The sequence below is a fragment of the Falco rusticolus genome, chromosome W, assembly GCF_015220075.1.
Source record: "Falco rusticolus isolate bFalRus1 chromosome W, bFalRus1.pri, whole genome shotgun sequence".
NCBI lineage: Eukaryota > Metazoa > Chordata > Aves > Falconiformes > Falconidae > Falco > Falco rusticolus.
Window position 1 is genome coordinate 23,075,495 of NC_051209.1, and position 26,760 is coordinate 23,102,254.

General features: G+C 41.9%; 1 protein-coding gene across 3 annotated transcripts in view; it reads right to left on the reverse strand.

Annotated features, from left to right (window-relative positions):
- The window catches only part of LOC119140857 (amyloid-beta A4 precursor protein-binding family A member 1-like), a 142,142-nt gene that overhangs the window by 7,606 nt on the left and 107,776 nt on the right, over window positions 1-26,760 (reverse strand). For all 3 annotated transcript variants that reach the window (XM_037372491.1, XM_037372492.1, XM_037372489.1), the window contains exons 6-9: window positions 15,133-15,219; window positions 14,308-14,493; window positions 1,204-1,383; window positions 219-431 (exon numbers count right to left, since the gene is read on the reverse strand). In XM_037372491.1, coding sequence (XP_037228388.1) covers window positions 219-431; window positions 1,204-1,383; window positions 14,308-14,493; window positions 15,133-15,219 — 666 coding nt within the window. The remainder of the gene's footprint in view (window positions 1-218; window positions 432-1,203; window positions 1,384-14,307; window positions 14,494-15,132; window positions 15,220-26,760) is intronic.

A 26,760-nucleotide genomic window follows, 5' to 3' on the forward strand; every position in this document is an offset into this window, starting at 1 on the left:
ACCATGACTTGATCTAAGCAGCTAAATGCATAGTTCCCTTCTTAGGGCTCAGAAAACAGGTAAATCAGAATTTGCCCTCTACTTTAAAGTCATCAAAAGGAAACTGCTATAAAATGCACAAGATCAGAGTTAGACAACAAATAGTTCTATACTTTTTGCTCTCCCACGACTCCAATAAAGGTTTAAAAACATGCAATATCCAGGAATATTCTTTGTACCTTTATAATGCTCTGGCATGTTGAAAGTGGTAAGCCAACCAAACTGGTCCCATTAATTGACATGATCTGATCCCCTATATTTACTTTCCCAGACTTCTCTGCTGGTCCTCCATGCATCATGTTGGCTATGATAACTGTAGGCAAAATGGATCCCCAGCCAGATTCCACGATCACTATACCTAGAATTTCTCCCTTTTGCTTTTCAATGTAAACCTGAATCATAAGAAAGAGAGTTTCAAACAAAAACTTTTTTTCTCATCTATAGAACTGATGATCCCACCCCCCATATGTTTCCATATAAACAAACACAGGCTTCTTATTTGCAAAATGCCTTTCTTATTCAAAGGCAAAACACAATAGGGTATATAGTTTAATATAGTTTAAATGCCTTCAACCACCAAATAACATTAAAACTAGAGATTTTGTTTAATTCAAAATCCCCCCCAAATAGAACTCATCAGTTCATATGGCTGGAGGGAGCTGGTATAGAAGAAAACCTGGCATGATGGACTCTGGTGGACAGAACTAAGTCAGGGAGGGATTTAACGTACTTGTGACTGTGTTTTTGGAAACAACTACCCGTGTGTTGCAGTGTTACACTACTTCATCTTTATTAATAAAACCAGCAGCAAATATATAGACTTCTAAAATCTGGGGTCAGCCACTCTTATCAACCTCAGTGCCTCCAAAAATTTTATACTGTCCACTGTATATTCACTTCACTGACATCTAATGTCTCAAATGAGAAAATTGTTTGGTAAAAACCACACAGAGACAGTAATCATTCAACTATTGATAAATTTAGGATTCACTGCTTGCTTTTAAAACAGAATTGCCCACAGGATAAACCTACTGGGAAAAATAGAAATTACCTCAGTGAGGTTATTTATTGGAAGCACTAATAGCTTTCTGATTGTTGCCAGTGAAAACCTGAACTCAGGATACATGAGCTTAGTGGTGTTATGGAAAAAAAGCAGAGACATACATCTTTGCAGTTTTCAGATTTGGAAAAATGAATCAGGTCATCATTGTACATGTCCTGGGTATTGAGCAAGTCACTATATTCCTTCTGGCTTAGGTCTTCTGGATTGATTCCATTTGCCCTCAGAAATTCCTGGTAGGCCACGTTAAATGCTTGACCTATAGACTGTGCAATCAGCTGTGCCTGTAGTAATTCCCAAAGAAGAAAAGAACATCAAACATTCCAATGCTTTCATTCACTGATACTTTCTCTGTTATAAACACACTACAAAATGGATCATGCCTACAAGTTAAGGAAATGTAATAAATGTTTTTAAAAATTAACCTAAAGTAATAATTAAAAAAGCAGAACAGTATATCAACATAGTCATCCATGCAGTGAACCCAATGAAACAAGTAACTATACATAAGAAACACAAGTAAAGCCTTCCATTCACAGCTAACTACTGCTAACATAAAGGTATACCCATTGCATTACTTGAAATTGAGACTCCAGAGGGAGAACTTGAGCTCTCACCTGTGCTAGTTTTCACTTTCACAAAGGCAAGCCATGAATAAAAAAACCCACCACCTTCTAGGAAACACACAACAGTGTTTTAAAAGATAATGAGAAGGCCTTTAAAAGAAGGTAAAAGTATTTTATTATAAAAGGTCTTTATTAGGAGTGTTCACAGCAGGTCAAGGGAGGTGATCCTTCCTCTCTACTCAGCACTGGTGAGGCCACACCTGGAGTCCTGTGTCCAGTTCTGGGCTCCCCAGTACAAGAGAGACATGGACATACTGGAGTCCAGAGAAGGGCCACAAAGATGGTTCAGGGACTGGAACATCTGACATATGTGAAGAGGCTAAGAGAGCTGGGGCTGTTCATCCTAGAGAAGAGAAAGATCAGGGGGATCTTACAGATAAACACAAATACCTGATGGAAGAATGTAAAGAAGATGGAGTCAGGCTCTTTTGAGTGGTGCCCAGTGACAAGACAAGAGGCAACGGGCACAAACAGAAACACAGAAAATTCCACTTAAACCTAGAACACACTTTTTTTACCATGAGGGTGTGACTCTATATTGGAATGGGTTACCCAGAGAGGTTTTGGAGTCTCCATCCTTAGAGATATTCAAAACCCAACTGGACACAGTCCTGGGCAACTTGTTCTAGTGGACCTTGCTTGAGCAGGGGGTATTCAACTAGACAATCTCTAGAGGTGCTGTCCCACCTTAGCTATGCTATGATACATATATGGTATTTCCTACTCTTCCTTCTTACCAATGCTTTCCTTTAAAAATCTCACAATCATATTTGAAGTTACTGCCAGATAAAGTATGGAAAGGGTGGAAACCACTGGCCAATTGAGCAGATTCAGTCCTTAATGTGACTGGAAGTGGTCCATGATCACAGAATCATTCAGGTTGGAAGGGACCTCAGAGGATCTCTAGCCCAACCTCCTGTTCAAAGCAATCATCTACGAGGTCAGACCAGGTTATTCAGAGTTTTTAGTTAGGTATTGAAAATCTTGAGACAGACTATATAACCTCTCTGGGCAACCTATTCCAATGCTTGACAGTCCTTGTGGTGAAAAAGTTTTTCCTTGTATCCAGTCTGAACCTTTCTTGTTTCAACATATGCTGGTTAGCTCTCATACTCCCACCATGCATCACTGTGAGGAGCCTGGCTCTGTCTTCTTGATGATCTCCTCATGGCTACTGGCAAGCTGCTGTTAGAGCCCCCTGAAGCCTTCTCTTCTCCAGGCTGAACAAGCCCTGTACTCTCAGCCTCTCCTCATAGGGCAAGTGCTCCAGCCCCCTGACCATCTGATGGCCTTCTGCTGAACTCACTCCAGTTTGTCAATGCTTTTCTTGTATTGGGGTGGGGGGTGGGGGGGTGAGGTGGGGGGGGGGGGGTGGCAAAACTGGATATGGTATTCTAGAGGTGGTCTAATGAGTGTTGACTAGAGAGGAAGAATCATTCCCTGAAATTTACTGCTTATGCTCTTTTTAATCCTGCCCAGGATGCTGTTGTCCATCTTTGCTTGCCAGGGCATACTGCTGGCTCATGTTCAGCATTGCTGTCTTCCAAGACCCCCCCCAGGGCCTTTTCAGCAGAGCTGCTCTCCAGCTAGTCTGTTCCCAGCCTGTTTTGTTGCCAGGGTTTCTTCCTCCTTAGGTGCAGGACTTGTCATTGGTCCTTGTTGAATTTCATGAATGAAGTTCAGTGGATTTCCAGCCCACTCTGCCTAGTCTATATGGCTCACTCCTATGCCTATAGCTTGCTCTTGGCTGCTCTGCTCCTAAAGCTACTGGATGATCCATAGCTTTCACTCACTGCTGCATTACTCCCTGTGAGCTGTTCTAGTGACTGAGGAAAAGGGAATATTGCGCCCATTTTTAAAAAAATGTAATAAGAGGGACTCCAGGAACAACCAATCAGTCAGCCTCACCTCCACGCCTGGTAAGATCATGGAACAGATCCTCCTGGAACTTATGTAGAAATATATGGAAGATAGGGAGGTGATTAGAGACAGCCAATATAGTTTAACCTAGGGCAAATCATGCCTGACTAATCTAGTGGCCTTCTATGATGGAGTGACTGCTTCAGTAGACAAGGGAAGAGCTATGGATGCCATTTACCTGGACTTCTGTAAGGCTTTGGTGCTGTCTCCCACAACATTCTTGCTACTAAATTGGAGAGATATGGGTTTGACAGATGGACTGTTAGATGGATAATGAATTGGCTGGATAGCCATGTCCAAAGAGTTACAGTCAATGGCTCAATGTGGAAACCAGTAACAAGTGGTATCCCTCAAGAGTCTGTACTGAGACCAATAATGTTTAATATCTTCATTAATGACATAGATAGTGGGATTGAGTGTATCTTCAGCAAGTTTGCAGATGACACCAAGCTGAGTGGTGCAGTTGATAAACTAGAGGGAAGGGATGCCATCCATAGGGACCTTGACAGGCTTGAGGAGTGGGCCCATGCAAACCTCATGAAGTTCAACAAGGCCAAGTGCAAGGTCCTGCACCTCAGTTGGGGCAACCCCCAGTATCAGTACAGACTGGCTGCTGAATTGATTGAGAGCAAGCCCTGTGGAGAAGGACTTGGGGATATCAGTGGATGAAAAATTGGACATGAGCCAGCAATGCATGCTTGCAGCCCATAAAGCCAATCGTATCCTGGGCTGCATCAAAAGAAGCATGGCCAGCAGGTCATTCTGCCCCTCTACTCTGCTCTGGCGAGAGCTCACCTGGAGTACTGTATTCAGCTCTGGGGTCCTCAGTACAAGACAAACATGGACCTGTTAGAGCGGGTCCAGAGGAGGTCCACAAAAATTATTAGAAGGCTGGAAAACTCCTATGAAGAAAGGCTGAGACAGTTGGGGTTGTTCAGCCTGGAGAAGATAAGGTTCTTGGGAGACCTTATTGTGGACTTTCAATATAGAAAAGGGGCTTATAAGAAAGATGGAGAGAGACTTTTTACCAAGGCCTGTAGTGACATGACAGGGGACAAAAGTTTTAAAGTGAGAGAGAGTAGATTTAGATTAGATATAAGGAAGAAAATTTTTTACAGTGAGGGTGGTAAGGCACTGGAACAGGTTGCCCAGAGAAGTTGCAGATGTCTGTGATCCAAATGGTAATGGAGTCTGACAATGTGTTGTAAAACAAAGCTTTACTGAGGCAGTAGGAAAGATGAGCAACAACACGTCCATACTAATATAATTAAGATATAAAGAATCACTAACAGAGGCTGAAATTAAAGCAATGATTAATTCGACCTATTGAATAAGCTCACTAAGATGTAGCTAGCTTTCTGAGACACCTGGGATATAACAATAGACAAGAGAAGTGGGGTAATGGAGCACTGCAGTCAAAACCATATAGTGCAGAGAACAAATTAAGTTACATAAGAACAAGTAGTACGCATGTTCCCCAAGAAAGTTCAGCTGAAGTTCACCGACTTGTCGACCACCAGGGGTCTCAAAATATCCCAAGGAAGACCCCCAGGAGCGAAGTGTGCATACCCAAGTGCCTTACACATATGTAAATCATTTTGGGGAAGTAGTTATAATATGTATTAGATTTCAGGGAAATATGATGAATATGTATGTTTTGTTGTAATAAATTGAGGAACGCTGGTCAGATAGGTGCGCATGATTTGAGATGCTAATCTCCATGCTCCCAGCGCTGCAATAAAGAATGCCTGCCTTCTAAACTTACAAAATGAAGTCTAGAGGGTTTTCTTTTTGCCGGTTTTTCAGTATCAATATGGCAACTCACCTGATCGCCAATAGCAAACACAGGATCATAAGTGATGCCATGGCTCTGGTGGCCTGCCAGGGACACTTGGTGTCCAGGTCATCTGGCAGCAACAGCCAATTGTGCAAATGCCTTTTGAATGTGGGTAAGAGTCGTGCCACCCCATGGCTCCACCAATGGTACTGTGATTTGAGAGAATTATACCATACTTGAATAATGTGGGTGGCATCCTGCCTATGCTGCCGATGTCAGTCAGGAGGCAGGGTGTTGGCAGTCTGTCTATGCTGTTGATATTGGTCAAGGGCATGGTGTTGGCAGTCTGTCTACACCACTGATACTGGTCAAGGGGCAGGGTGTCAATATCCCATCATTGGAAGTGTTCAAAGTCAGGTTGAAAGGGGCTTTGAGCAACCTGATCTAGTGAAAGATGTCCCTGTCCATGGCAAGAGGTTGGACTAGATGATGTTTAAAAGTCCCTTCCAACCCAAACCATTCTATGATTCTAGCTCCTACCACCTGCTACTGGTAATAGTAGAAAAACAAAGGCATGTAAAAGGAAAGCTCTAATCTCTGTGACATGCAAGGAAGCAGCTGAAAAGAGCAGGCTAGTGGAATCCTTTATTGTGAGGTGATCAAGGTAAATTTAGAATGATATACATATTGTTTACAAGCGGAAAGCAACATGGCATGAGCACAGAGCTGATGAGAGCAGTGCAGGAAACAGTGTGGAACAGTGCTGTGCATAACCAGACTGTTGGGTGCAGGAAGCACTGTGGAGTGTAGGGGTGCTGGTCACAGTGTGGAATGAAACTGCCCTCTGGTGTGTATTTCTGGTTAGAGGGAAGAGGGGGGAAAGAGGACAGGAGGACTCCATAGCCTATGGTGTGGGGGTGTGCTGGGGATGTAGGAACACAGCTAAACTGTTTTTACATACAGTCCAATTCAGGACCCAGTGAGGAAAAGGTTCCCAATCCCCAAATAAAAACTGTTTGTATCTTACATCTACTCAAGCTAGCTCTAAACATGTAGATGACAAAACCATGATCGCTGGCACTGAAAAGGTCAACAGCACACAGAGTTTGGACTTCCACTATTTTGCAAACTTTCAAATAAAAACAATTTGATGGCAAGAACAATATGGCAAGAAGTTGAGTGCACTGCAACTCATTAGTTCAGCGCACTATCTGCAAGAGAGGAGATAAATATGGACTTGTACATTCAGGTGCATATACCAACATGGACATCCAAGAAGAGATCAACTGCCATTTAGACAACCAGAATTTGGCCATGTTTTAGGAGCTGAGCTGTTCTGAATATCCAGTACCAACTATACTTGGAAAATCTGTTGTTGTTGCATTTTTTTTTAAGATAAAGACAGTTCCAAGCAGGGACACATTTTGACCATCACCCATCTGAAAGCTTAAGAAGGATCGTAGTCAGCTTAACTAGATAAAGTCTTCTAGATACCCAACTGTCCCAGAAGAAGAAAAGATGACAGAGAAATATGTGAAATTTATATATAAAAGAGGCTTTACTACTCCATTTGATTTACAAGCTCTTTAGTGTAGAAATCTCTTTGCTGCTAACAGATATATTTCTATCTTAGCTCTTTCCGAGTTATATTTTTTCCTACTCGTTTGGATTTTTTACAATATTTATAAGCTATTTTTAATTTTTTCTATGACTGTGGAATGCTCATGTCCTGAAAATCCTCAGAATATGTTCAGACTATTAAGTTATCAATTCTTTTTTTAGACCTAAAGACATGTCGTACTTTCCAGAATAATATTTTCTGGCACAGAAAGGATCATGATTGACACAAATATCAGAGAATCATAGAGTCATTTAAGTTGGAAAAGAGCTTTAAGATCATCAAGTCCAACAGTTAACCCAGGACTGCCAAATCCATGACTAAATCATGTCCCTAAGCACCACATCTATGCATTTTCTAAATACCTCCAGGGATGGTGACTCAATCACTTCCCTGGGCAGCCTGTTCTAATGCTTGACACCTCTTTCGGTGAAGAAATGTTTCCTAATATCCAGCTTAAACCTTCCCTGGCACAACTTGAGGTTGTTTCATCTTGTCCTATCACTTGTTACCTGGGAGGAAAAAGACTAACACCTACCTCCCAACAATCTCCTGTTAAAGAAAATGTATTTTGAATTAAGAAATTTAAAGTGCTGAAGCTACTAAATGGCAGAACCAGGCCTCATCTCTTCTATAGCCCTAATCCAAGGCTGGTTTAAAACCCAGTCAAGTTAACCAGTGGGAGAATAGAAAAACAATAGATGATCAATTTGTGTGCACAGGTGCTCTCAGAAACACAGGTGCTTTTAGAAAAAAAATCAGTATATGTGAATAGGAATTGCTTGTTCAAAGACTAAGTGTGCTTGAAGGATTGTGTGAGTTAAAGCAGGCAGAAAGATCATGATCTGAGGAGGACCTTGGAACCAAGGCAGACACTGGAACTGAATAGATGAATCAACTGGGACAGAGTCAGATGATAGATTCACAGAACTGACAAGACCAAAGGAAACTTCTAAAAACTTTGGACACTGACTAATGATTTGATAAGTGTATATAAGCTGTGCTGCATCCCTTTGTTCTCTGCCACTTACTGAGGTGGTGGCCCAACTCCGAGTTGTGATTAAAGCAAGCCTAGTGGTGCCCACATCTGTGTGAAATTTCCCTTTAACACTCCTTTCAGGTAGTTGTAGAGAGCAATAAGGTCTCCCCTCAGCCTCCTTTTCCCCAGGCTAAACAACCCCAGTTCCCTCAGCTGCTCCTCGTAAGACTCGTTCTCTAGCTCCTTCACCAGCTTTGTTTCCCTTCTCTGGGCACTCTCCAGCACCTCAATATCTTCCCTGTAGTGAGGGGCCCAACACTGAACACAGTATCTAAGGTGTGGCCTCATCAGCACCAAGTACAGGGGTACGATCACTTCCCTAGTCCTGCTGGCCACAATATTTTTGATACAGGACAGGATGCTGTTGGCCTTCTTGGCCACCTGGGCACACGGATGGCTCATGTTTGGCCAGCTGTCGACCAACACCCCCAGGTCCTTTTCTGCCAGGCAGCTTTCCAGCCACTCTTCCCCAAGCCTTTAGCATTGTGTGGGGTTGTTGTGACCCTAGTGCAAGACCTGGCACTTCTTCTTGTTGAACCTCATACAGTTGGCCTCTGCCTATCGACCCAGCCTGTCTAGATCCCTCTGAAGAGCCTTCCTGCCCTCAAGCAGATCAACACTCTCCATGCAACTTGCTATCATCTGCAAACTTACTGAGGGTGCATTCAATTTCTTCATCCAGATCATTGATAAAATTTTTAAACAGGATTGTGCCGTATACTGAGCCCTGAGGAACGCCATTTGTGACAGTCCACCAACTGTTTTTTTCAAGAAAAATAAACTATATAAAATCAGCAAGTTATGTGCATTGATATTTCTTTCTCAAAATGTTTGGGTTTTAATTAGTGAGGACAGGACATCAGGTTTGATAACAGACAACTCAGCCCTCTGTGGGGGTGCTCATGCACCCACACTTGGTAAAATGGTCTGGGTAAGAACAGATGATAAGATGCTAGTGTGAGTGGGTGTTTTGGGTCTGGCTGGCATGGAGTTAACTTTCTCCACAGCAGCCCTCAGTGCTGGGCTTTGTATTTTTAGCTAGAACAGTGTAGATAACACATCAGTGCTTTAGCTACTGCTGAACAGTGCTGGCACAACATCAAGGTTGTCTCTCCAACCCTCCCTGCCCCCAAAGGCCAGTAGGCTGAGGGTGGGCAAGAGGTTGGGAAGGGACATAGCCAGGACAGGTGACCCAAACTGACCAAAGGGCTATTCCATATCATATGATGTCTTGCTCAGCAAGAAAAGCTGAGAGAAAGGAGGAGAGGGGAGGTATTCATTATTCAGGCATTTGTCTCCCGAAGCAACCGCTACGCATACTGAGGCCCTACTTCCCAAGAAGTGGCTGGACATTGCCTGCTGATGGGAAGTAGAGAATAAATCTTTTTGCTTTGATTTGATTCTGCACGCAACCTTTGCTTTTCTTCACTAAACTGCCATTCTCTTGACCCACAAGCTTTTAATCTTATATTCTCCCCCTGTCCCGCCAAGGAGGGAGAGTGAGACAGTGGGTTGGTGTAGAAGAATGGCTGCAGAAGCATGGCCTTAGAATCTCTGAAGATCTGCACAATCCAGGCCTGGTATTAGAATAGGCCTGTAATCAGTATTGTGCTGAAGTTGCTGTGCTGAAGTTAACAAGAAAGGTAGCCTTGAGCTATTCTTGAATCCTGAGACCAAGTAATTATGTTGTGCCAACAGGCCGTGGCTGTAACAAGATACAGCTGCTGGGAAAGCAGGTGCAGGGCCAAGAAAGATAGGGACCAGTATGGGAAAATAGGGAGTAACAAACTACAAGGCTGAAGCACAGCAACACAATTAGCTACATGGATAGAATGCTTATTTTAGTCATGATAATTAGGAGCGTGAGAACCACGCGTGTTTAGAGACTACTAACCAATTATATTTCTGCTTTACGAATATGCATGTGTATCGGTTCTATATAAGTAATGTTAGAAACTAATAAAGTTGAGCAAGATGCATAACTCATATTGAGCGTCTTCTTGACTCCGGCGAACCCTTCTTCCAACAGGTTGGTGGGCACCTAGCAGCAAGCCAAGGCCAACCCACCACAGTGGGTGAGTGTAATAGTGGGTGTGAATGGGACATCCACAACTGTCTGAGAGGGCATTTTTCCCAAATTGATAACAATGAAGAGGAAGATGACCATCACCTGATTTAAACAGCAACTGAGGAATTATAAAGAGACTTTGTAATTACAAAGGATACTCTACTGGAATTCCCAACATTATACACCGGGCTTTTTTTTGGAAAGGGAATAATTTCAGCTACTCCTTCTGAACTCCATCATCATATCAAAAGGAAAACCAACCAAACAAAAAAAGCCCAAAACAATTGTTTATGGCATATATCAGCGATCCTCGTGGCAATACTAGGGAATAGAAGCTCCCTATGAAAATGAGCTTCAGGAGGTAAACGAAGGGTTGGCATGGCATTGCCTGAGGGTGGCAATGCTAGTGGGAACATTTGCACTGCTCCTGGGAGCATGAAGGTCTCAGGAGCATATCTGAAATGCTTGTACACCAATGCACGCAGTATGAGAAAAAAAACAGGATGAGCTGGAAGCATTGGTCAGCTCCTAGAGCTATGATACTATTGGTATTAGTGAGACTTGGTGGAATAAGTCCAATTATTGGAGTGCTGGGATGGAGGGCTACAGGCTGTAGAGAAGGGATAGGCAGGGCAGGAGAAGTGGAGGTGTCCCACTATACATAAGGGAGTGGTTTGATTATACAGCCCTTACAGTTAGGGAAGATGTGACTGAGAACCTCTGGGTGAGGATTAGGGAAAACAAAAGAGGTGGTGTAGTGGGTGTCTACTACTGATCATCCAGCCAGCATATAAGCAGTGATGAGTTATTCTATAGGCAATGAGGAGAAAATTCAGGATTGGTAGCCCTTGTCCTTATGGGAGATTTCAACTCCCGGACATCAACTGGGAATATAATACCGCTGTGACAAGCAGGTCCTGGAAATTCTTGAAGTTTGTAGGAGATAGCTTCTTGTCATAAATACTCAGTGAGCCAACTAGGAAAAGATGCCCTCCTAGACTTGTGAATAGAGAAGGACTCATGGGGGATGTGATGGTAGATGGCTGTCTTAGCCACAGCGATCATGAAATGGTTGAGTTTAAATTTTTTGGTGGAAGGAGAAAAAAGGACAGCAGAGTTGCTACCCTGGACTTCAAGAGAGCAAATTTTAAGCTATTTAGGGAGCTATTTAGCAGAGTATCTTGGAATCTGCTTTTGAGGTCTTAGGAGTCCACAAGTGCTGGTCACTCTTTAAGAACCACCTTTTAGAAGCACAGGAGCAGGCAATCCCATTGTGTCACAAATCAGGCAAGTGGGGCAGAAGACCAGCTTGGCTGAACAGGGAACTCCTCTTGGAACTCAGGCAGAAAAAGAAACTATGATCTCTGGAAACGAGGTCAGGCTTTGCAGGAAGATTACAGAACCATGGTTCATATTTGCAGGGAGAAGACATGAAAGGCCAAAGCTCAACTAGAATTGAAACTGGCCAGGGTTGTGTCAGACAACAAGAAAGGCTTTTTAAAATATGTTAATAGCAAGAGGAGGTCTAAAGAAAACATTGGACTGATACTTGTTGAAGATGTCATCTGACTAATAGGGATGAAGAACAAGCAGAGGTATTCAATGTTTGGGTTTTTTTGCCTCAGTCTTTAATAATACTGACAGACCTTGGGCTGCCCAGGCCCCTAAGTCGAAGGACCATGAATGTGGGAGCCATGACTTTCCATTTGTGGACACTGAAATTGTAAGGGACCAGTTGTATCAGCTGAATGTTCATAAGTCCATAGGGCCTAATGGGATTCATCCCTGAGTACTGAAGGACTTGCAGATGCCATAGCAGGACCCCCTCACAATCATCCACCAAAGGTCTTGGGAATCCGAGGAGGTGCCCACTGACTGGAAGCTAGCCAAAGTTATTCCAATTTACAAGAAGGGCATGAGGGAAGACCCAGGAAACCACAGACCTGATAGTCTAACCTCAGTACCTGCATAAATTATGGAGAAGATCATACTGGGTGCTACTGAAAGGCATTTAAAGAACAACACACTCACCAGGCACAGTCAACATGGGGTCACAAAGGGAAAGTCCTGTCTAACTAATTTGATATCCTTATACATTAAGGTCACCAGCTTAGTGGATGATGATACCAAACTGGGAGGTGCTGTAGATTCTCTCAAGGGACAAGAGGCCTTGAAGAGGGATCTGGATAGATTAGAACATTGGGCAATTATCAATGGCATGAAATTTAACAAGACCAAATGCTGGGTTCTGCACCTGGGACAGAGTAATGCCTGACACAAGTGTAGATTGGGAGACTAGTGGCTGGAGAGCAGCCCTGCAGAAAGGGATCTGGGGGTGCTGGTAGACAGGAGGCGCAATATGAGTCAGCAGTTGTTGCAGCACTCTCCAAACTAGCCAGCTGCAACAAGGTCTTTTTACCATCTCATACCAACATACTCTTCATGCCAGTCCCTCTGCTGCCTTCTCCTAGTCTCTCCTCACTCAGGGCACTCTCTCTCCTCCTTGGCTTCTCTCTCTTCATTGGCTGCCCAACTTCTTAACTTAACCAGCCACAGCTGCACCTTATCTACATCAGCCGTCCCACTGCCCCTGAAGCCAGCCCACAGTTGTATATTATCAATGCTAATTAACCCAGTTTCATTCCTCTACAGGCAGTGTGCCCTGGCAGCCAAAAGGGCAAACCGCATTCTGGGATGCATTAAACACAGCATAACCAGCTGGTCAAGAGAGGTGATTATCCCTCTGTATTCAGCACCAGTGTGGCCCCACCTTGAGTGTTGTGTGCAGTTCTGGGCCCCACAATTTAAAAAACATGTTAAGGTCCTTGAATGCATCCAGAGGAGGGCAACAAAGCTGGTGGAAGGGGATGGAAAGCATGTCCTATGAGGAGCGGCTGACGACACTGGGTTTGTCTAGTTTGGGGAAAAGGAGGCTGAGGGGTGATCTCATTGCTCTCTACAGCTTCCTGAGGAGGGGAAGTGGAGAGGGAGGTGCTGATCTCTTCTCCCTGGTATCCAGTGACAGGATGTGTGGGAATGGTTTAAAGCTGTACCAGGGGAGGTTTAGGCTGGACATTAGGAAGCATTTCTTTGCCAAGAGGGTGGTCAAACACTGGCAAAGGCTTCCTAGAGAGGTAGCTGATCCTCTATGACTGTCCACGTTTAAGAGGCATTTGGACATTGTCCTTCACAACATGCTTTAACTTTTGGTCAACCCTGAAATGATCAGGCAGTTGGACTAAATGATCATTGTGTGTTCCTTCCAACTTGAACTATTTATTCTGTTTTAATTTTTAGTTTTAAGTTTATAAAGGTCTTTTTTTTAATGGCCTCCTTAAAAGAAGCTTTGTGTCCTGGACAAGAATCATAAAATAATCACAAATCACATAATCACAGAATGCTTGAGGTTAGAAGGGACCTCTGTAGGTTATCTAGTCCATGCCCTCTGCTTCAAGTAGGGTCCACTAGACCGGGTTGCCCACAACTGTGTCCAGTTGGGTTTTTGAATATCCACAAGGATAGAGATTCCACAACCTTTCTGAGCAACCTGTTCTGGTATTTGACCACACCCTCTCAGTAAAAAAGTGTGTTTTATGGTTTCAGTGGAATTTTCTGTGTTTCCATTTGTGCCCATTGCTTCTTGTCCTGTCACTGGGCACCACTGGATCATACTGAGTGTGGGAAATAATTTCAGCTACTCCTTCTGAACTCCATCATCATATCAAAAGGAAGACCAAATAAACAAAAAAAAAACCCCAGAACACCCCTTTATGTCATATATCAGCAATTCTTGTGGCAACACTAGGGAATGGAAGCTCCCTATGAAAATAAGCTGCTTTCATGGATGCTCACTCTCACAGATCCTGAGCTGGTATATATAAGCTATGGCAACAGTGTTCTTTTAGAATCCGCTCCTCATTGTCTCTAGGAAAGTATTACATTTAGTTTTTTTAAAAAAAGGAGTTTATAAATACTGAATTTACAAGTAAAACATTGGGTTCCATTATGCAAAGAGAAAGCAAGTTCTGCTACTTAGATGAAATATTCCTATGCAATTAACAAACAAGCCAAACAGGGCCATTTGGTATAGACTTTCAAGCCTGTCAAGATGTGCTCACATTTTTTCTCCTAGAAAAATCACAAGATAAAAAAATCCTTACATCCTCAGACTCGAAGACATGGCAAATCATTTTGTATTGCCTTTTTCCATCTTGGGAGGGGTGAGATGCTTCCACATTATCCTGGGAATTTGATCGTGGCATTCGTCTACGAGCCATCAGAACAACTATATTCCCTATATCTGCAATGTAAGAAATGGTCCTTAGAGGATGATCCATCATAGTTTCCTGGAGGATAGGAAAAATGGCATCAGATGCTATTTTAAACAAATTCTTATTGCACTTTTGGTGTTTTATAAAGAGATTAATGACAGTATGACACCTTTATTAAGTAAATGTATTCAAAAAGGACAAAAGTCTCCCGTATGAAAGGAAGTACCGAGGATCCAACAGACTCACTTTCAGAAAAAGCAAACCAAAAAAAGCACATTTTGAAAATGAAAGTTACTGTGGAAAAGAACACAAAGACTTTGGTATCTTGGCCTGAACACGCACAACATGCTGAGGACTAAGGCCTTCAAATTAGTTATCACAACCAAATATTTCAGGCTTGTCTGGGGACAATTGGCACTTGTCATGTTATGGTACTAGACTGCCTAGAATGCTGTATAATGTGAAGAAAGCTTCTTGTCTTTTGGGCTGACTGCAATTAGCATACCTGCCAAATCAGTCAGATAACTATGGTTAATTCCATGTGTGACGTGGTTCTTGAGCATAGATTTCTGACCAGGAAGTCTTAGAGGGAACTATAAGAGACAGCACCCCCTGAAAGTCAAATTTTGGCAGGTAGATGAAGGTTTATTTCAAAGGACTATTATTATAACACTGACAAGGTCTGACTTGGCAAAGGTGCTTCTTTGTCCATACCTGTGTGTCTGCATTCAATACTTTTATTCTCTGTGTAGAAATTAAGAGGTCCACTTCAGTCACGGGTTGAGATTCACCTTCTGGAGCCTGCAAATAAATGGAATAGAGTCAATAACATTAGGTAAAAGCCTTAATAATGATGATATTAGATCACAAACAAGACACAGTCACCAGAACAGCAATTAAAAATAAAGTATTACATTGCAGAAGCTAAAGATAAACAAAAAGATCTGGAAACCCTGTATTAGATAGGAAAGTGGATTAGATGCAATTTGTAAAATTTTAAATCCCATAAAAAACACTCTGACCTCCCTTCCCATACAAGGGCTTAAGAACAGTGGCTGCTCAGAAAAATAGAAAAATGTGGACCACAGGTGCAGTTTAAAATAACTTATAGTGCAGTTCTGGCAAGAGTCTTCACAGTCAGACAACATACTATTAACCTGCTAACTCCCTCCAGAAGTCGTACCCTTGTGAACAAAAAGCAAATGCTTGTAATTTTAAATGCCTTTTAAAAAAATCTGATAACTATTTAAGAACTCCATAATCATATTACTAAAATATGAGTCAGCATATAATTGAGTGTCTATACTTTTTCTGTTATTTGACACAGCTGTGAATCAATCTATATAGAGGAATAAAAAAGCATTTTCTTTTTATTTTACCAGTTTACAGAATAAAACCTATGACACATCAGTGCTATTTCTTTGGTATGCATTTTCGGTACTACCTGTATCCCTTTGATAAATCCAACCTTTACACTATTTCTAACACAAAATGCCTAATGATAAGCAATGACTAATGATAACAAACAAGGCAATTGATTTCTGAGAAATGTTAACAGGTATGGTAGTTCAGAAATAAAACTAAAAAAGCCTTGCTGGATGCAGAAAAGCAAAGCACAAAATAAAAAGGCAAAAAAACCCAACAAAGCAAACAAAAGAACAGACATAACATCAAGCCGATGGTAGTTGTATTGCACCTTCTTCCTGCCTTTGGCTAATTTCTGGGCCATCTGTTTAGCATGTAATAAACAGAGATGGAAAATAGTTAGAGAAGAACTTGCAAAGACTCTTAAGTCAAACAGGAATCTATACACTAATGACAGGGTTCAATTTATTAGTAGTTATGGATTAATCTCTGCTTACATTAATTTCCTCCTTTGCTTTTTGGCTTAAGGAAAAAAAAGAAATTTCACATTTAACAGTTTTTAATAAATGAAGAGAGATCTGCACCAGAAGAGTATATAAAAGGATTTTTCCCCCCCATTTAAACATTACTCTGAAGAAACAGTTTCCTCCCCCACTCTCCAAAAGCCTTTCCTCATTTACAGCAGTACAAATTGAGAGTGTCTCCTCCAAGGCAAAGTCAGTATAAGATGCAAGAAAAGAAACCCACCCATTATTATTCCAACTTTCTCAGATTTAAAGAATTTAAATACAAATTGCTTAATGGTCTCACACACATGGAATCATAAACCCCAAAGCATGCAATCTTTAATCCCAAATACAAAAATATGTTAAATTTTCCTGTAAAGAAAATAGAAGTTATATATGACTGAGCCCTTCTTCCCCCAACTACACCTCCTCCTATGTGAATACACCCATACATTTGGAGACCAGAATTTTCTGTGATACCTTCATAAAGATATTTCTATACCATTTCATTCTTCCAAGAATGGGGGAGATAATATACTTCATAAACACCTGATATTGTCTTTTATCATGAAGCAGTATTACTGTAACTCTGCAGGAGTGGGCCTGGAAATTAGGACCATGTGTGGCAATCAGTTAGCTGAGGGGAATGTGCTCCAGCTTGTAGGTCACAAACCCTGGGAGGACAAGGAGTGTGAATAGATAACAATTAACAGGATGAGTCATGCTGAGAGAGGAAGGGATGGCCCAAGAAGAGGTAACACCTTGCTGTTAATTGATGACTGTAAACACTTAAAGTGTCCTTTGCAGTTAACCACCAATCAGGGATTGCCTAGTTTGTAATGCTTAGCTTAAAGAACCAATCTGTTTGAAGCGCGCAGCTTCTGAAAACATATATAAACTCGTGATTGTGTACAATAAATTGACATCTTGCTTGCATCAAGCAGTGTCCTGTCTCTCATTGTGGCATAGCTCTAACTGCTTTATACCCAAATATATTTCATCCCAATCCCATGAAAACCTCTTATGTACTATTACTGTGACAACAATTGAAAATAAGTATCATTACCATTCTATTGCTTTGCAGTCGGTTTAAAGATAAACCCAGGGACTCTAAAGACTTGATCTTATGGACCTGTTTGTTGAAGAAATGCAAGAATCACCCTGCTGGAAGATATCCTTTTTACTTCCAAGATGAACATCTCTTCTTAGATAATTAACAGGTGTTCTGCGAGGGGGCAAGGGCCTATTATGCTCAAAATCTTGTTTACAGTAAAAAAGGAAGCACACTTTTTTTAAAAAATATATATATTCAAAAATTTATTGTTCATATAATTTAAGTCTTAACAGTCTAACCATTATTAGTCCAGATCTAATTGTTACAGAAAAAGAAAGAATAATAGTAAAGTTTAAGGAATGGGTGTATAACAATTTAGTTTCTAGCCCTGTTCCTGGTGGTGTGTTCATCCTTCCACTGCTCCTCTTGTGCCTAAAGTTAGTGGTTTCAGTCTGGGGGTGGTGGTGGGAGTGCTACAGCAAGTTGTCAGCATCTGGAGTCCTTCACCAGGAAGAACATGGTGTTCATGTTGGTGGCTGCTTCTTGACTACAGGATCCATTCAGGGTAATTTGTATATGTTTGCTAACATGCTTTTACAATCTTTGATCTTTCTTCATTGGTCTACAGCTCCCGGTTACATCCAAATGTACTATATATGGTGGCTTTTTACAGATGCTAGGTACTATTTCAATATTATCTGTTATCCCTAAAATCAGTTTTGTTGAGCTCCAGGTCTGCATTTCTTTAACTGACCACTGGTGAGTTTATAGCCATGGGCCTGTGCATGACTCATCTCTTATCATCTCATGCCTGTACTCCTCTACACTGCATCCTGTCTCCAGTTCTCAAGGCCCCAGCTATCATACCAGGCCTGTATTTCTCTACACTACATTATTATGTTAGAATCATAAAACCATGGTGGCACCATGCAAAGATAAACAAAAGAAATTTATATTATTCATAGACACCTCATCAATTATAAAAATTGCTGTTACAGCTAAACCAAGTTAAAACAAAGCTATGGGCAGATCAAGAAAAGTTCAGACAGAGCAATCCTGACAAACTTCAGTCCTGAGGCCTTGCAAACTCAACACAAAGCTACCCATAGAAATACAGTATTACAGGAATACAGGGTAACACTTTAGAGGTAAAGATTTATGACTAATTAGTATTAGGAATTGGAGAAAGCAAGCCTGAATCATGGACACACTCAGCATTTCATGTTTATGCTCACAACTTAAGTCTACCAGATTTAAACTAGTGTGAAAGCGGCCAGTGAAACATTAGATTCTGTTACTTATTTACAAACAAAACCAAACATTTTCACATTTCTAATAATCTTTTTTAGACAGAGAAATATGCTGTAGTTTGCTATTACCAGGCTATTGCAAAAGCAATCGGAACTGGCTCATACTGAAGGCTCTCTATTAAATTAATTGACACTGACATTAAGAAATAGCACACATATCCTGAACAACAGCTTCTGCACACACTGGTGTTGTGGTTTAACCCCTGCTGTCAACCAAGCACCACACAACCATTTCCTCACTCCCCCCTCACCTAGAGGGATGGGGAGGAGAATTGGAAATGAATGTAAAACTTGAGGGTTGAGATAAGAACAATTTAATAGGTAAAGCAAAAGCCATACGCATGCAAGCAAAACAAAACAAGGAATTAATTCACTACTTTCCATTGGGCAGGCAGGTGTTCAGCCGTCTCCAGGAAAGCAGGGCTCCATCACGCATAACGGTTACTTGGGAAGACAAACGCCATAATGCTGGATGTCCCCCCCTTCCTTCTTCTTCCCCCGGTTTATATACTCAGCATGACATCATATGTTATTGAATACCTCTTTGGCTAGTTCAGGTCACCTGTCCTGGCTGTGTCCCCTCCACGTTTCCTGTGCCCCTCCAGCCCTCTTGCTGGCAGGGCCTGAGAAACTGAAAAGTCCTTGACTTAGTATAAATATCACCCAGCAACAACTAAAAACATCAGTGTCCTATCAACATTGTTCTCACATCAGAGCCAAAACACAGCACTGTACTAGCTACAGATACTACAAAGGAAACTTACTCTATCCCAGCTGAAACCAGGACAACTGGTAGGATTTATTTTTAGGTTTTTTAACTACCCAGATAAACAATTGTAAATGTTCCCCAAAATCAGATTCTTTTCCAGACAAAACTAGAAACTATACACAATGATGGATCTCACACATGAAAAAAAACACCAAACACATGTCAAAAACAGAAAGGAAAGAAATCTTGAGTCAGAACTCCACAGTGCAAACACTATGTCAAAGGTGACGCAAAATACCCTATTATGCACTTCATTCAGAACTCTGCTTTCAAATTCAATGGGAACAGCATCAGACTGCAGATTTACTTCAGCTTCTCAGTAAATGATTTTCTAATATTTCATAAACCTAATCACAGAATGGTCAAAGTTCGTAGGGATCTCTGGAGATCATCTAGTCCAACCTCCTGCTAAAGCAAGTTCACCTAGAGCAGGTCGCACAGGATCGCGTCCAGGTGGGGTTTGAATGTGTCCAGAGAAAGAGACTCCACAACCTCTCTGGGCAGCCTGTTCCAGTGCTCTGTCACCCTCAAAGTAAAGAAGTGCTTCCTCATATTCAGATGGAACTTTCTGTATTTCAGTTTGTACCCGTTGCCCTGTCCTGTCACTAGGCACTACTGAAAAGAGCCTGGCTCCATCCTCTTGACACCCACCCTTAAGATATTTGTATGCATTGATAAGATCCCCTCTCAGTCTTTTCTTCTCCAGGCTAAACAGACCCAGCTCTGTCAGCCTGTCCTCATAAGGGAGATGTTCCAGTCCCCTAATCATCTTCATAGCCCTCTGCTAGACCCTCTGCAGCAGTTCCCTGTCTCTCTTGAACTGGGGAGCCCAGAACTGGACACAGCACTCCAAATGTGGCCTCACCAAGGCAGGGTAGAGGGGGAGGATAACCTCCCTCCACCTGCTGGCCATGCTCCTCCTAATGCACCCCAGGATACCATTGGCTTTCTCTGCCACAGGGGCAGACTGCTGGCTCATGGGCAACTAGTTGTCCACCAGGACTCCCAGGTCCTTCTCCACAGATCTGCCCTCCAGAAGGTCAGCCCCTAGCCTGTACTGGTGCACGGGGATGTTCCTCCCTAGGTGCAGGACTCTACACTTGCCTTTGTTGAACTTCATTAGGTTCCTCTCTGCCCAACTCTCTGGCCTGTCTAGGTCTCGCTGAATGGCAGTGCAGCCTTCTGGTGTATCAGCCACTCCTCCCAGTTTTGTATCATCTGCAAACTTGCTGAGGGCACACTCTGTCCCTTCATCCAGGTCAGTAATGAATAAGTTGAACAGGACTGGACCCAGTATTTACCCCTGGGGAACACCGCTAGCTACAGGCCTCCAGCTAGACTCTGTGCCGCTGATCACAACCCTCTGAACTCTGCCATTCAGCCAGTCCTCAGTCCACCTCACTGTCTGCTCATCTAACCCACACTTCCTGAGCTTACCTATGAGGATGTTATGGGAGATGGTGTCAAAAGCCTCACTGAAGCCAAGGTAGACAACATCCACAAGTTGAACTTTTTTCCACAGTAAATCCATTAGGTTAAAATAAGTTTACATCATTGTGGAATGTTCAGACAATGTTTGCAGCTACAAGACAAAAGAACTGTTCTTTTTCTTTGTTTCATGTATTCTATTAAAGTAAGAACAAAGGGAACAAACACCCTGTATGAAATTTATGGAAGAGAATAGGGTAAGCACTAAGACAGTGGGAAATGATACTGACAACTGACCTAATTTTAAACTAATCCAATCTGACATTTGCATTTTCAGAAAGTACTGTACAACATATAACAGTTTGATAAGCTAACAGACCAAGTACAGACACTGAAAACAGATCTGCTAAGCTTCCACCAAATACTTGGCACCATATTTGCAGGAGGTGAAAGTTACCAAGAGTGGCTTTTGTCCAAAACAAATTCATTTACATCAGTTTTTAGATTAACTAAGCCGCTTATTATTGGTGAAGTATTCAAATATGTCTTTTGGTTTTAGAAAACAAGCACAACCTCAGTCTCTTACCACTCTAAATAGGGATGTTTGCACAACTGTCAGAGCAATGATTTGAAATAAGCTTACAAGAATGATATAGCCATAAGATGGTGGAAACCAAATGTTCTAAAGGTTCTGACCTAGTTTTAAATTATGAGCAAACCTGAGTTAATTCAGAAGCTACTTCATCTAGAGCAGGTACTCCCAAACTGCAACCTGCAGACTCTTACCTTTTGTATACAGCCCATGAAAAATGTTTTTATTATTTCTGATCACATTACAGACTGTTTAAAAACAAAGCTCCATTGTGCTATCCCATGCATTAAGTGAAATTTCACAAGTAAAATCTGAAGAAACATAATCCATAAATGTGGCCTCAGAATCTGTCACTTATTTAAAAGTGATATTTTAGAGCATTACTTACAAACTGCAGTGCATGGAGGAGGTTAGATAACAGATAAAGCTGGTTTTATGACATCACAATATTTCTAAACTAAAGGCTTGAAAAGTATTCTGTTGGTTCAAAGGCTGATGAGGTCCCGTTTGCTCCAAAATGGCAGCAATTTAGGATTTTGCAGAGGCACTTTACAAAGGTATACAAACCTCCCTAGCGTTCGTTATGCTCAGCTGTATGGCATGGCAGTTTTAAGTAAATGCAAAAATATGCCATAGGATTTTTCATGTCAGTGTAGAAGTCACTCCTAAAAAGCATTCACCAGTGTTGCAGGAAACAAATTATCCTTGGGGGACTGAAGGATGAAAAACATTCCAAAGGGACTTAAGGAATTCAGAGTGGATGGTCTACTTGACCTAAACCATGATCTCCAGTATGCAACCCTATAACCCTATTTCTTTTCCAAGTGCCCTCCTGTATTTTGGCAGGTATATATTTAAATGATATAGCTAAAAGCACAATTACTGTTTGAATACTTTAAAAAATTGTACACAAGAAACATTCCACAAAGCAGCTAGGCAACAGGAATATTGGTGCTGGAGAAATGAACTGATAATTTCATGAAATTCAACAAAGACAAAAGCAAATCCTGCACCTGGGGAGGAATAACCCCATTCAACAGGACAGGTTGGAGCCAACTGGCTAGAAAGCAACTTTGCAGAAAAGAACCGGGGAGTCCTGGCAGACAAGTGGATGATGAGGCTGAGGGTGCACAACAAGTTGGGAGGGGACACAGTTGAGAGCTGACCCCATCTGATCAAAGGGATATTCCACACCATATGACATCATGCGCAGCATATAAAGCGGGGGAATAAGGAGGAAGGGAGGGATGGTGTTTGTCTTCCCAAGTAACCGTTACACGTGATGGAGCCCTGCTTTCCTGGAGATGGCTGAACACCTGCCTGCCAATGGGAAGTAGTGAATGAATTCCTTGTTTTGCTTTGCTTGTGCACGCAGCTTTTGCTTTACTTATTAAACTATCTTTATCTCAACCCACAACTTTTCTCACTTTTACCTTTCTGATTCTCTCTGCCTTACTGGAGAGTCTAAGGCCCAGGGCTTTATAAGTAAGTTTCATGAATTTCACCTAGAAGCAATAAAGAAGTAACTGTCAAACAAATGTGTAGTGGCACTATATGCCCCACAGTTCATTCCAATAAAGAAGTCATCTTCTGAAATTCACTCATGGATTCAGAAAGCTCCTATGTACATCCTAGGGTTTTACCAAGACAGAAATGCAATTACATGGACCTCAATTCCAAAATAAATTTGCTACAGCCGTGCGCATGGCTACTCATTTATTAGGATGCACACAGTAGAAATTTAATTTGTGAAATGAGTATGGTGGGTTGACCTTGGCCAGCAACCAGGTGCCCACCAGACTTCTCTCTCACTCCTCCTCCTCAGCGGGACAGGGGGGAGAATAGAAGATGAAAAACTTGTGAGTCGAGATAAAGGCAGTTTAATGAAGAAAAGCAAAGGCCATGTTAGTAACTACTATGAGGTAAGGCACTCCTAGATATGTGATGGTTACACTAGTTTTCTGAAAACCTGTTTTCACACAATGAACCACCAAGGCATTGCCAAGATTACACATTCAGAGATGAATTTTTGTAAATACTGTGAAAACAGCTGCTGCTGTTGTATAATCAAGGGACCTAGTAAAACTGGCTAGCAGGCAGAGCTCTGCCTCTTTGAGCTATTGCCTGCTAGGGCCTTTGAATTCTAAGGTTTTGTCTCTTGTACTGGGCCTGTCCTGAAAACTAGCTTAAAGATCTTGAAGAGACCCTCCCCACTGGGAATACCAGGTCTGATCCCCAAGCCCCTGCAGGTGTGTCTGCAGAGGATGCTGTTAAAGCTCTGAGGTGTTGCATGGAACAGATGCAACAGCTCAAGTCACAGTATTCACATGAACTGAGATGGTTACCAGGTGAGATACGGGAGTGTGGTGGTTCGATCTTGGCTGGATGCTCGGTGCCCACCAAAGCTCCTCTATCACTCCCCTCCTCAACCAGACAGGGGAGAGAAAATATAACAAAAAGCTCATGGTTCTAGATAAAAACAGGGAGATCACTCAGCAATTACCATCATGGGCAAAACAGACTTGACTTGAGCAAATTAGTTTAATTTATTACCATTCAAATCAGAGTTGGATAATGAGAAATAAAACCAAAACTTAAAAACATCTTCCCCCCACCCCTCCCTTCTTCCCAGGCTTAACTGCACTCAAATTCAATGCCTCCTCCCCCTGAGCCGCACAGGGGGACAGGGAATAAGGGTTATGGTCAGTTCATCACAAGTTGTCTCTGCTGCTCTGATATGGAGAAACAGTGTGAAATAGGGACAATGGACATTGATCGTGATTCTATATGTCTGCTCAAGGAATGTGGGTATGGTGACTGATCATGGGTGTGGTGTCTGGTCACATAGTCACACAGCTTTGAGGAGACACCTACCCTTCTTCCTCTATCAAAGGGGCTATTTATAAAAAGGATGAGAAAAGGATGAGAGACGTTCCAATGTTATCTAGAGGAAGGGAGTGCTAAGTCTTCTTGCTGGAGAAGATCAGATGGCCACAAGGACATGAATCACCTACAAACCTGCAAGACCACCACATTCCAGGCAAAGGACAGATAAGCTAATTAACATACGAAGTGAGAGTAAGCGGGTTTAGGTAACGAATATGTATAGGCGTTAATTGAATATTCATTTGTTTTATTGTATAAATGTGAGATGGTTCATCACTTTGGGCATGCACGCTTGTGGAGGAGTCATCCCCCGTGCATCTGCGCGCAATAAACATACCTACTTTATAACTTTTGAGTTATAGAGTCTAATTCCGTACGTCAGATCTTCATCTTTACACTCTTCCTCTGCTCTAGCATGAGGTCCTTCCCATGAGACAGTTCTCTGCTAACTTCTCCAACATGAGTCCTTCCTGCGGTGAATGAAGAGACGGGGCACAGCTTGATGCAAGCAAGATGTCGATTTATTGTACACAAACACGAGTTTCTATATGTTTTCAGAAGCTGCGCGCTTTAAACAGATTGGTTCTTTAAGCTAAGCATTACATACTAGGCAATCCCTGATTGGTTAACTACAAACAAAGGACACTTTAAGTAAGTTTTTACAGTCATCAATTAACAGCAAGGCGTTACTTCTCCTTGGCCCCTCTGTTCCTCATTCCCTTATCTTCTCTCAGCATGACTCATCCTGTTGATTGTTATCTATTCACATTACAGGGTTTGTGGCCTACAAGCTCGAGCACATTCCTTTCAGCTAACTGATTGTTACTTATGGTCCTGATTTCCAGGCCCCCTCCTGCATCTCCCCCTTCTTGTCTTTGAGCAATCCAAATCTCATTTGTTTTAAACATGGGTTCTCCTTGTAAGCACTGAAACAAACAAGGAACACATAATACTAAAACCAACAATACTGTCAATACCATCAATGCTCCTTTGATTATATTTTGTAACCAGCCCCCTAACCCAAGGCTTGAAAGGCTTGAAAGCCAGTCCGTTAACACATTCTCAATCTTTATGGCCTGTATATTTTTTTCTTAAGTCAGCAAGCTGCTTATGAATAGAGTTTGAGTGATCAGTCAAATTCATAAAACACTTTCCTTAGTGCTGTTCACTATAGGCTATTCTCTACTGTTCATGCTGTTTCCTTATCTTCTAGAGATGAGATCACATTCCTCCTTCGTTTCTGTATCATCCTAGTTTCTTCTCATACTCCCTCAAAGTTATTTACCTCTTTGCTGCAGGATCGCAGCAGCACATCGTCAAAGCAAGGCCAAAGCTGCACATTATCAATGTCAAAACAACCCACTGTCTCTGTTCCGTACAATTTTACAATTTCCCCTTCTTGTTTTTGAACAGCTAGTACCAGGTTTGTCATGTTCTGCAGGGCCCTTGCAAACATGACAGCAACCAAGGTAATAGCAAACAAACAATACTGCCAATTGAGTGAATGGATGCCAAAAAAAGGCTGAAATTTTCTCAGATTTTGATAACATGTTGCTGCAATGGGGCGCCTAAAATCCACGCAGCACATACCATCCAAATCCTCACAGCCATGTCCTTGAACCAACAACAAAAAGCAGTGGCAATTTTGACTCACATTCTTAACTGCCTACCAAACAAGGTGATTTAATTCTTTAATGCTTTCCCTTCTGTTACACCGGATACGAGAAGAACCGCTGCAATACATTCCCATCATAGCCTCCTACTACATTAGCATCTGCAGAAAGACAATTATCGACATTCAAAGTGCAAACAATATTGACTTCTTTTGGATTAACATTATACAGAGGTAATCAATTATCCCAAATATCAAGGCTTTCAGTAAGATTCTTAATTCCCCACATGCATTCACATTTTTGCAACAATGTCTGCAAGACAGTTTCAAGGAAGGGCACACCAAACAAGAACTGGTTCAGTCAAAAAGTTCAAAACATAGCATGCTTTCTCTGAACGTGCCTCTGGGGTCATTCCCTTCATTCCCTCTTTTTTTTTATTTTTTTAAAATATATATATGCAACAGAGACACTTTACCGTAACAGAGAAGCCCATATTTGCATCTCTGAGCCTGGACACGAACCACAGCTGTATGCACCACCAGGCTCAGGGCAGAAATCATTCATGCAGTTACATAGCTATGACATACGGAATTAAACTCTATAACTCGAAAGTTATAAAGTAGGTATGTTTATTGCGCGCAGATGCACGGGGGATCGCTCCTCCACAAGCGTGCATGCCCAAAGTGATGAACCATCTCACATTTATACAATAAAACAAATGAATATTCAGTTGACGCCTATACATATTCGTTACCTAAACCCGCTTACTCTCGCTTCGTATGTTAATTAGCTTATCTGTCCTTTGCCTGGAATGTGGTG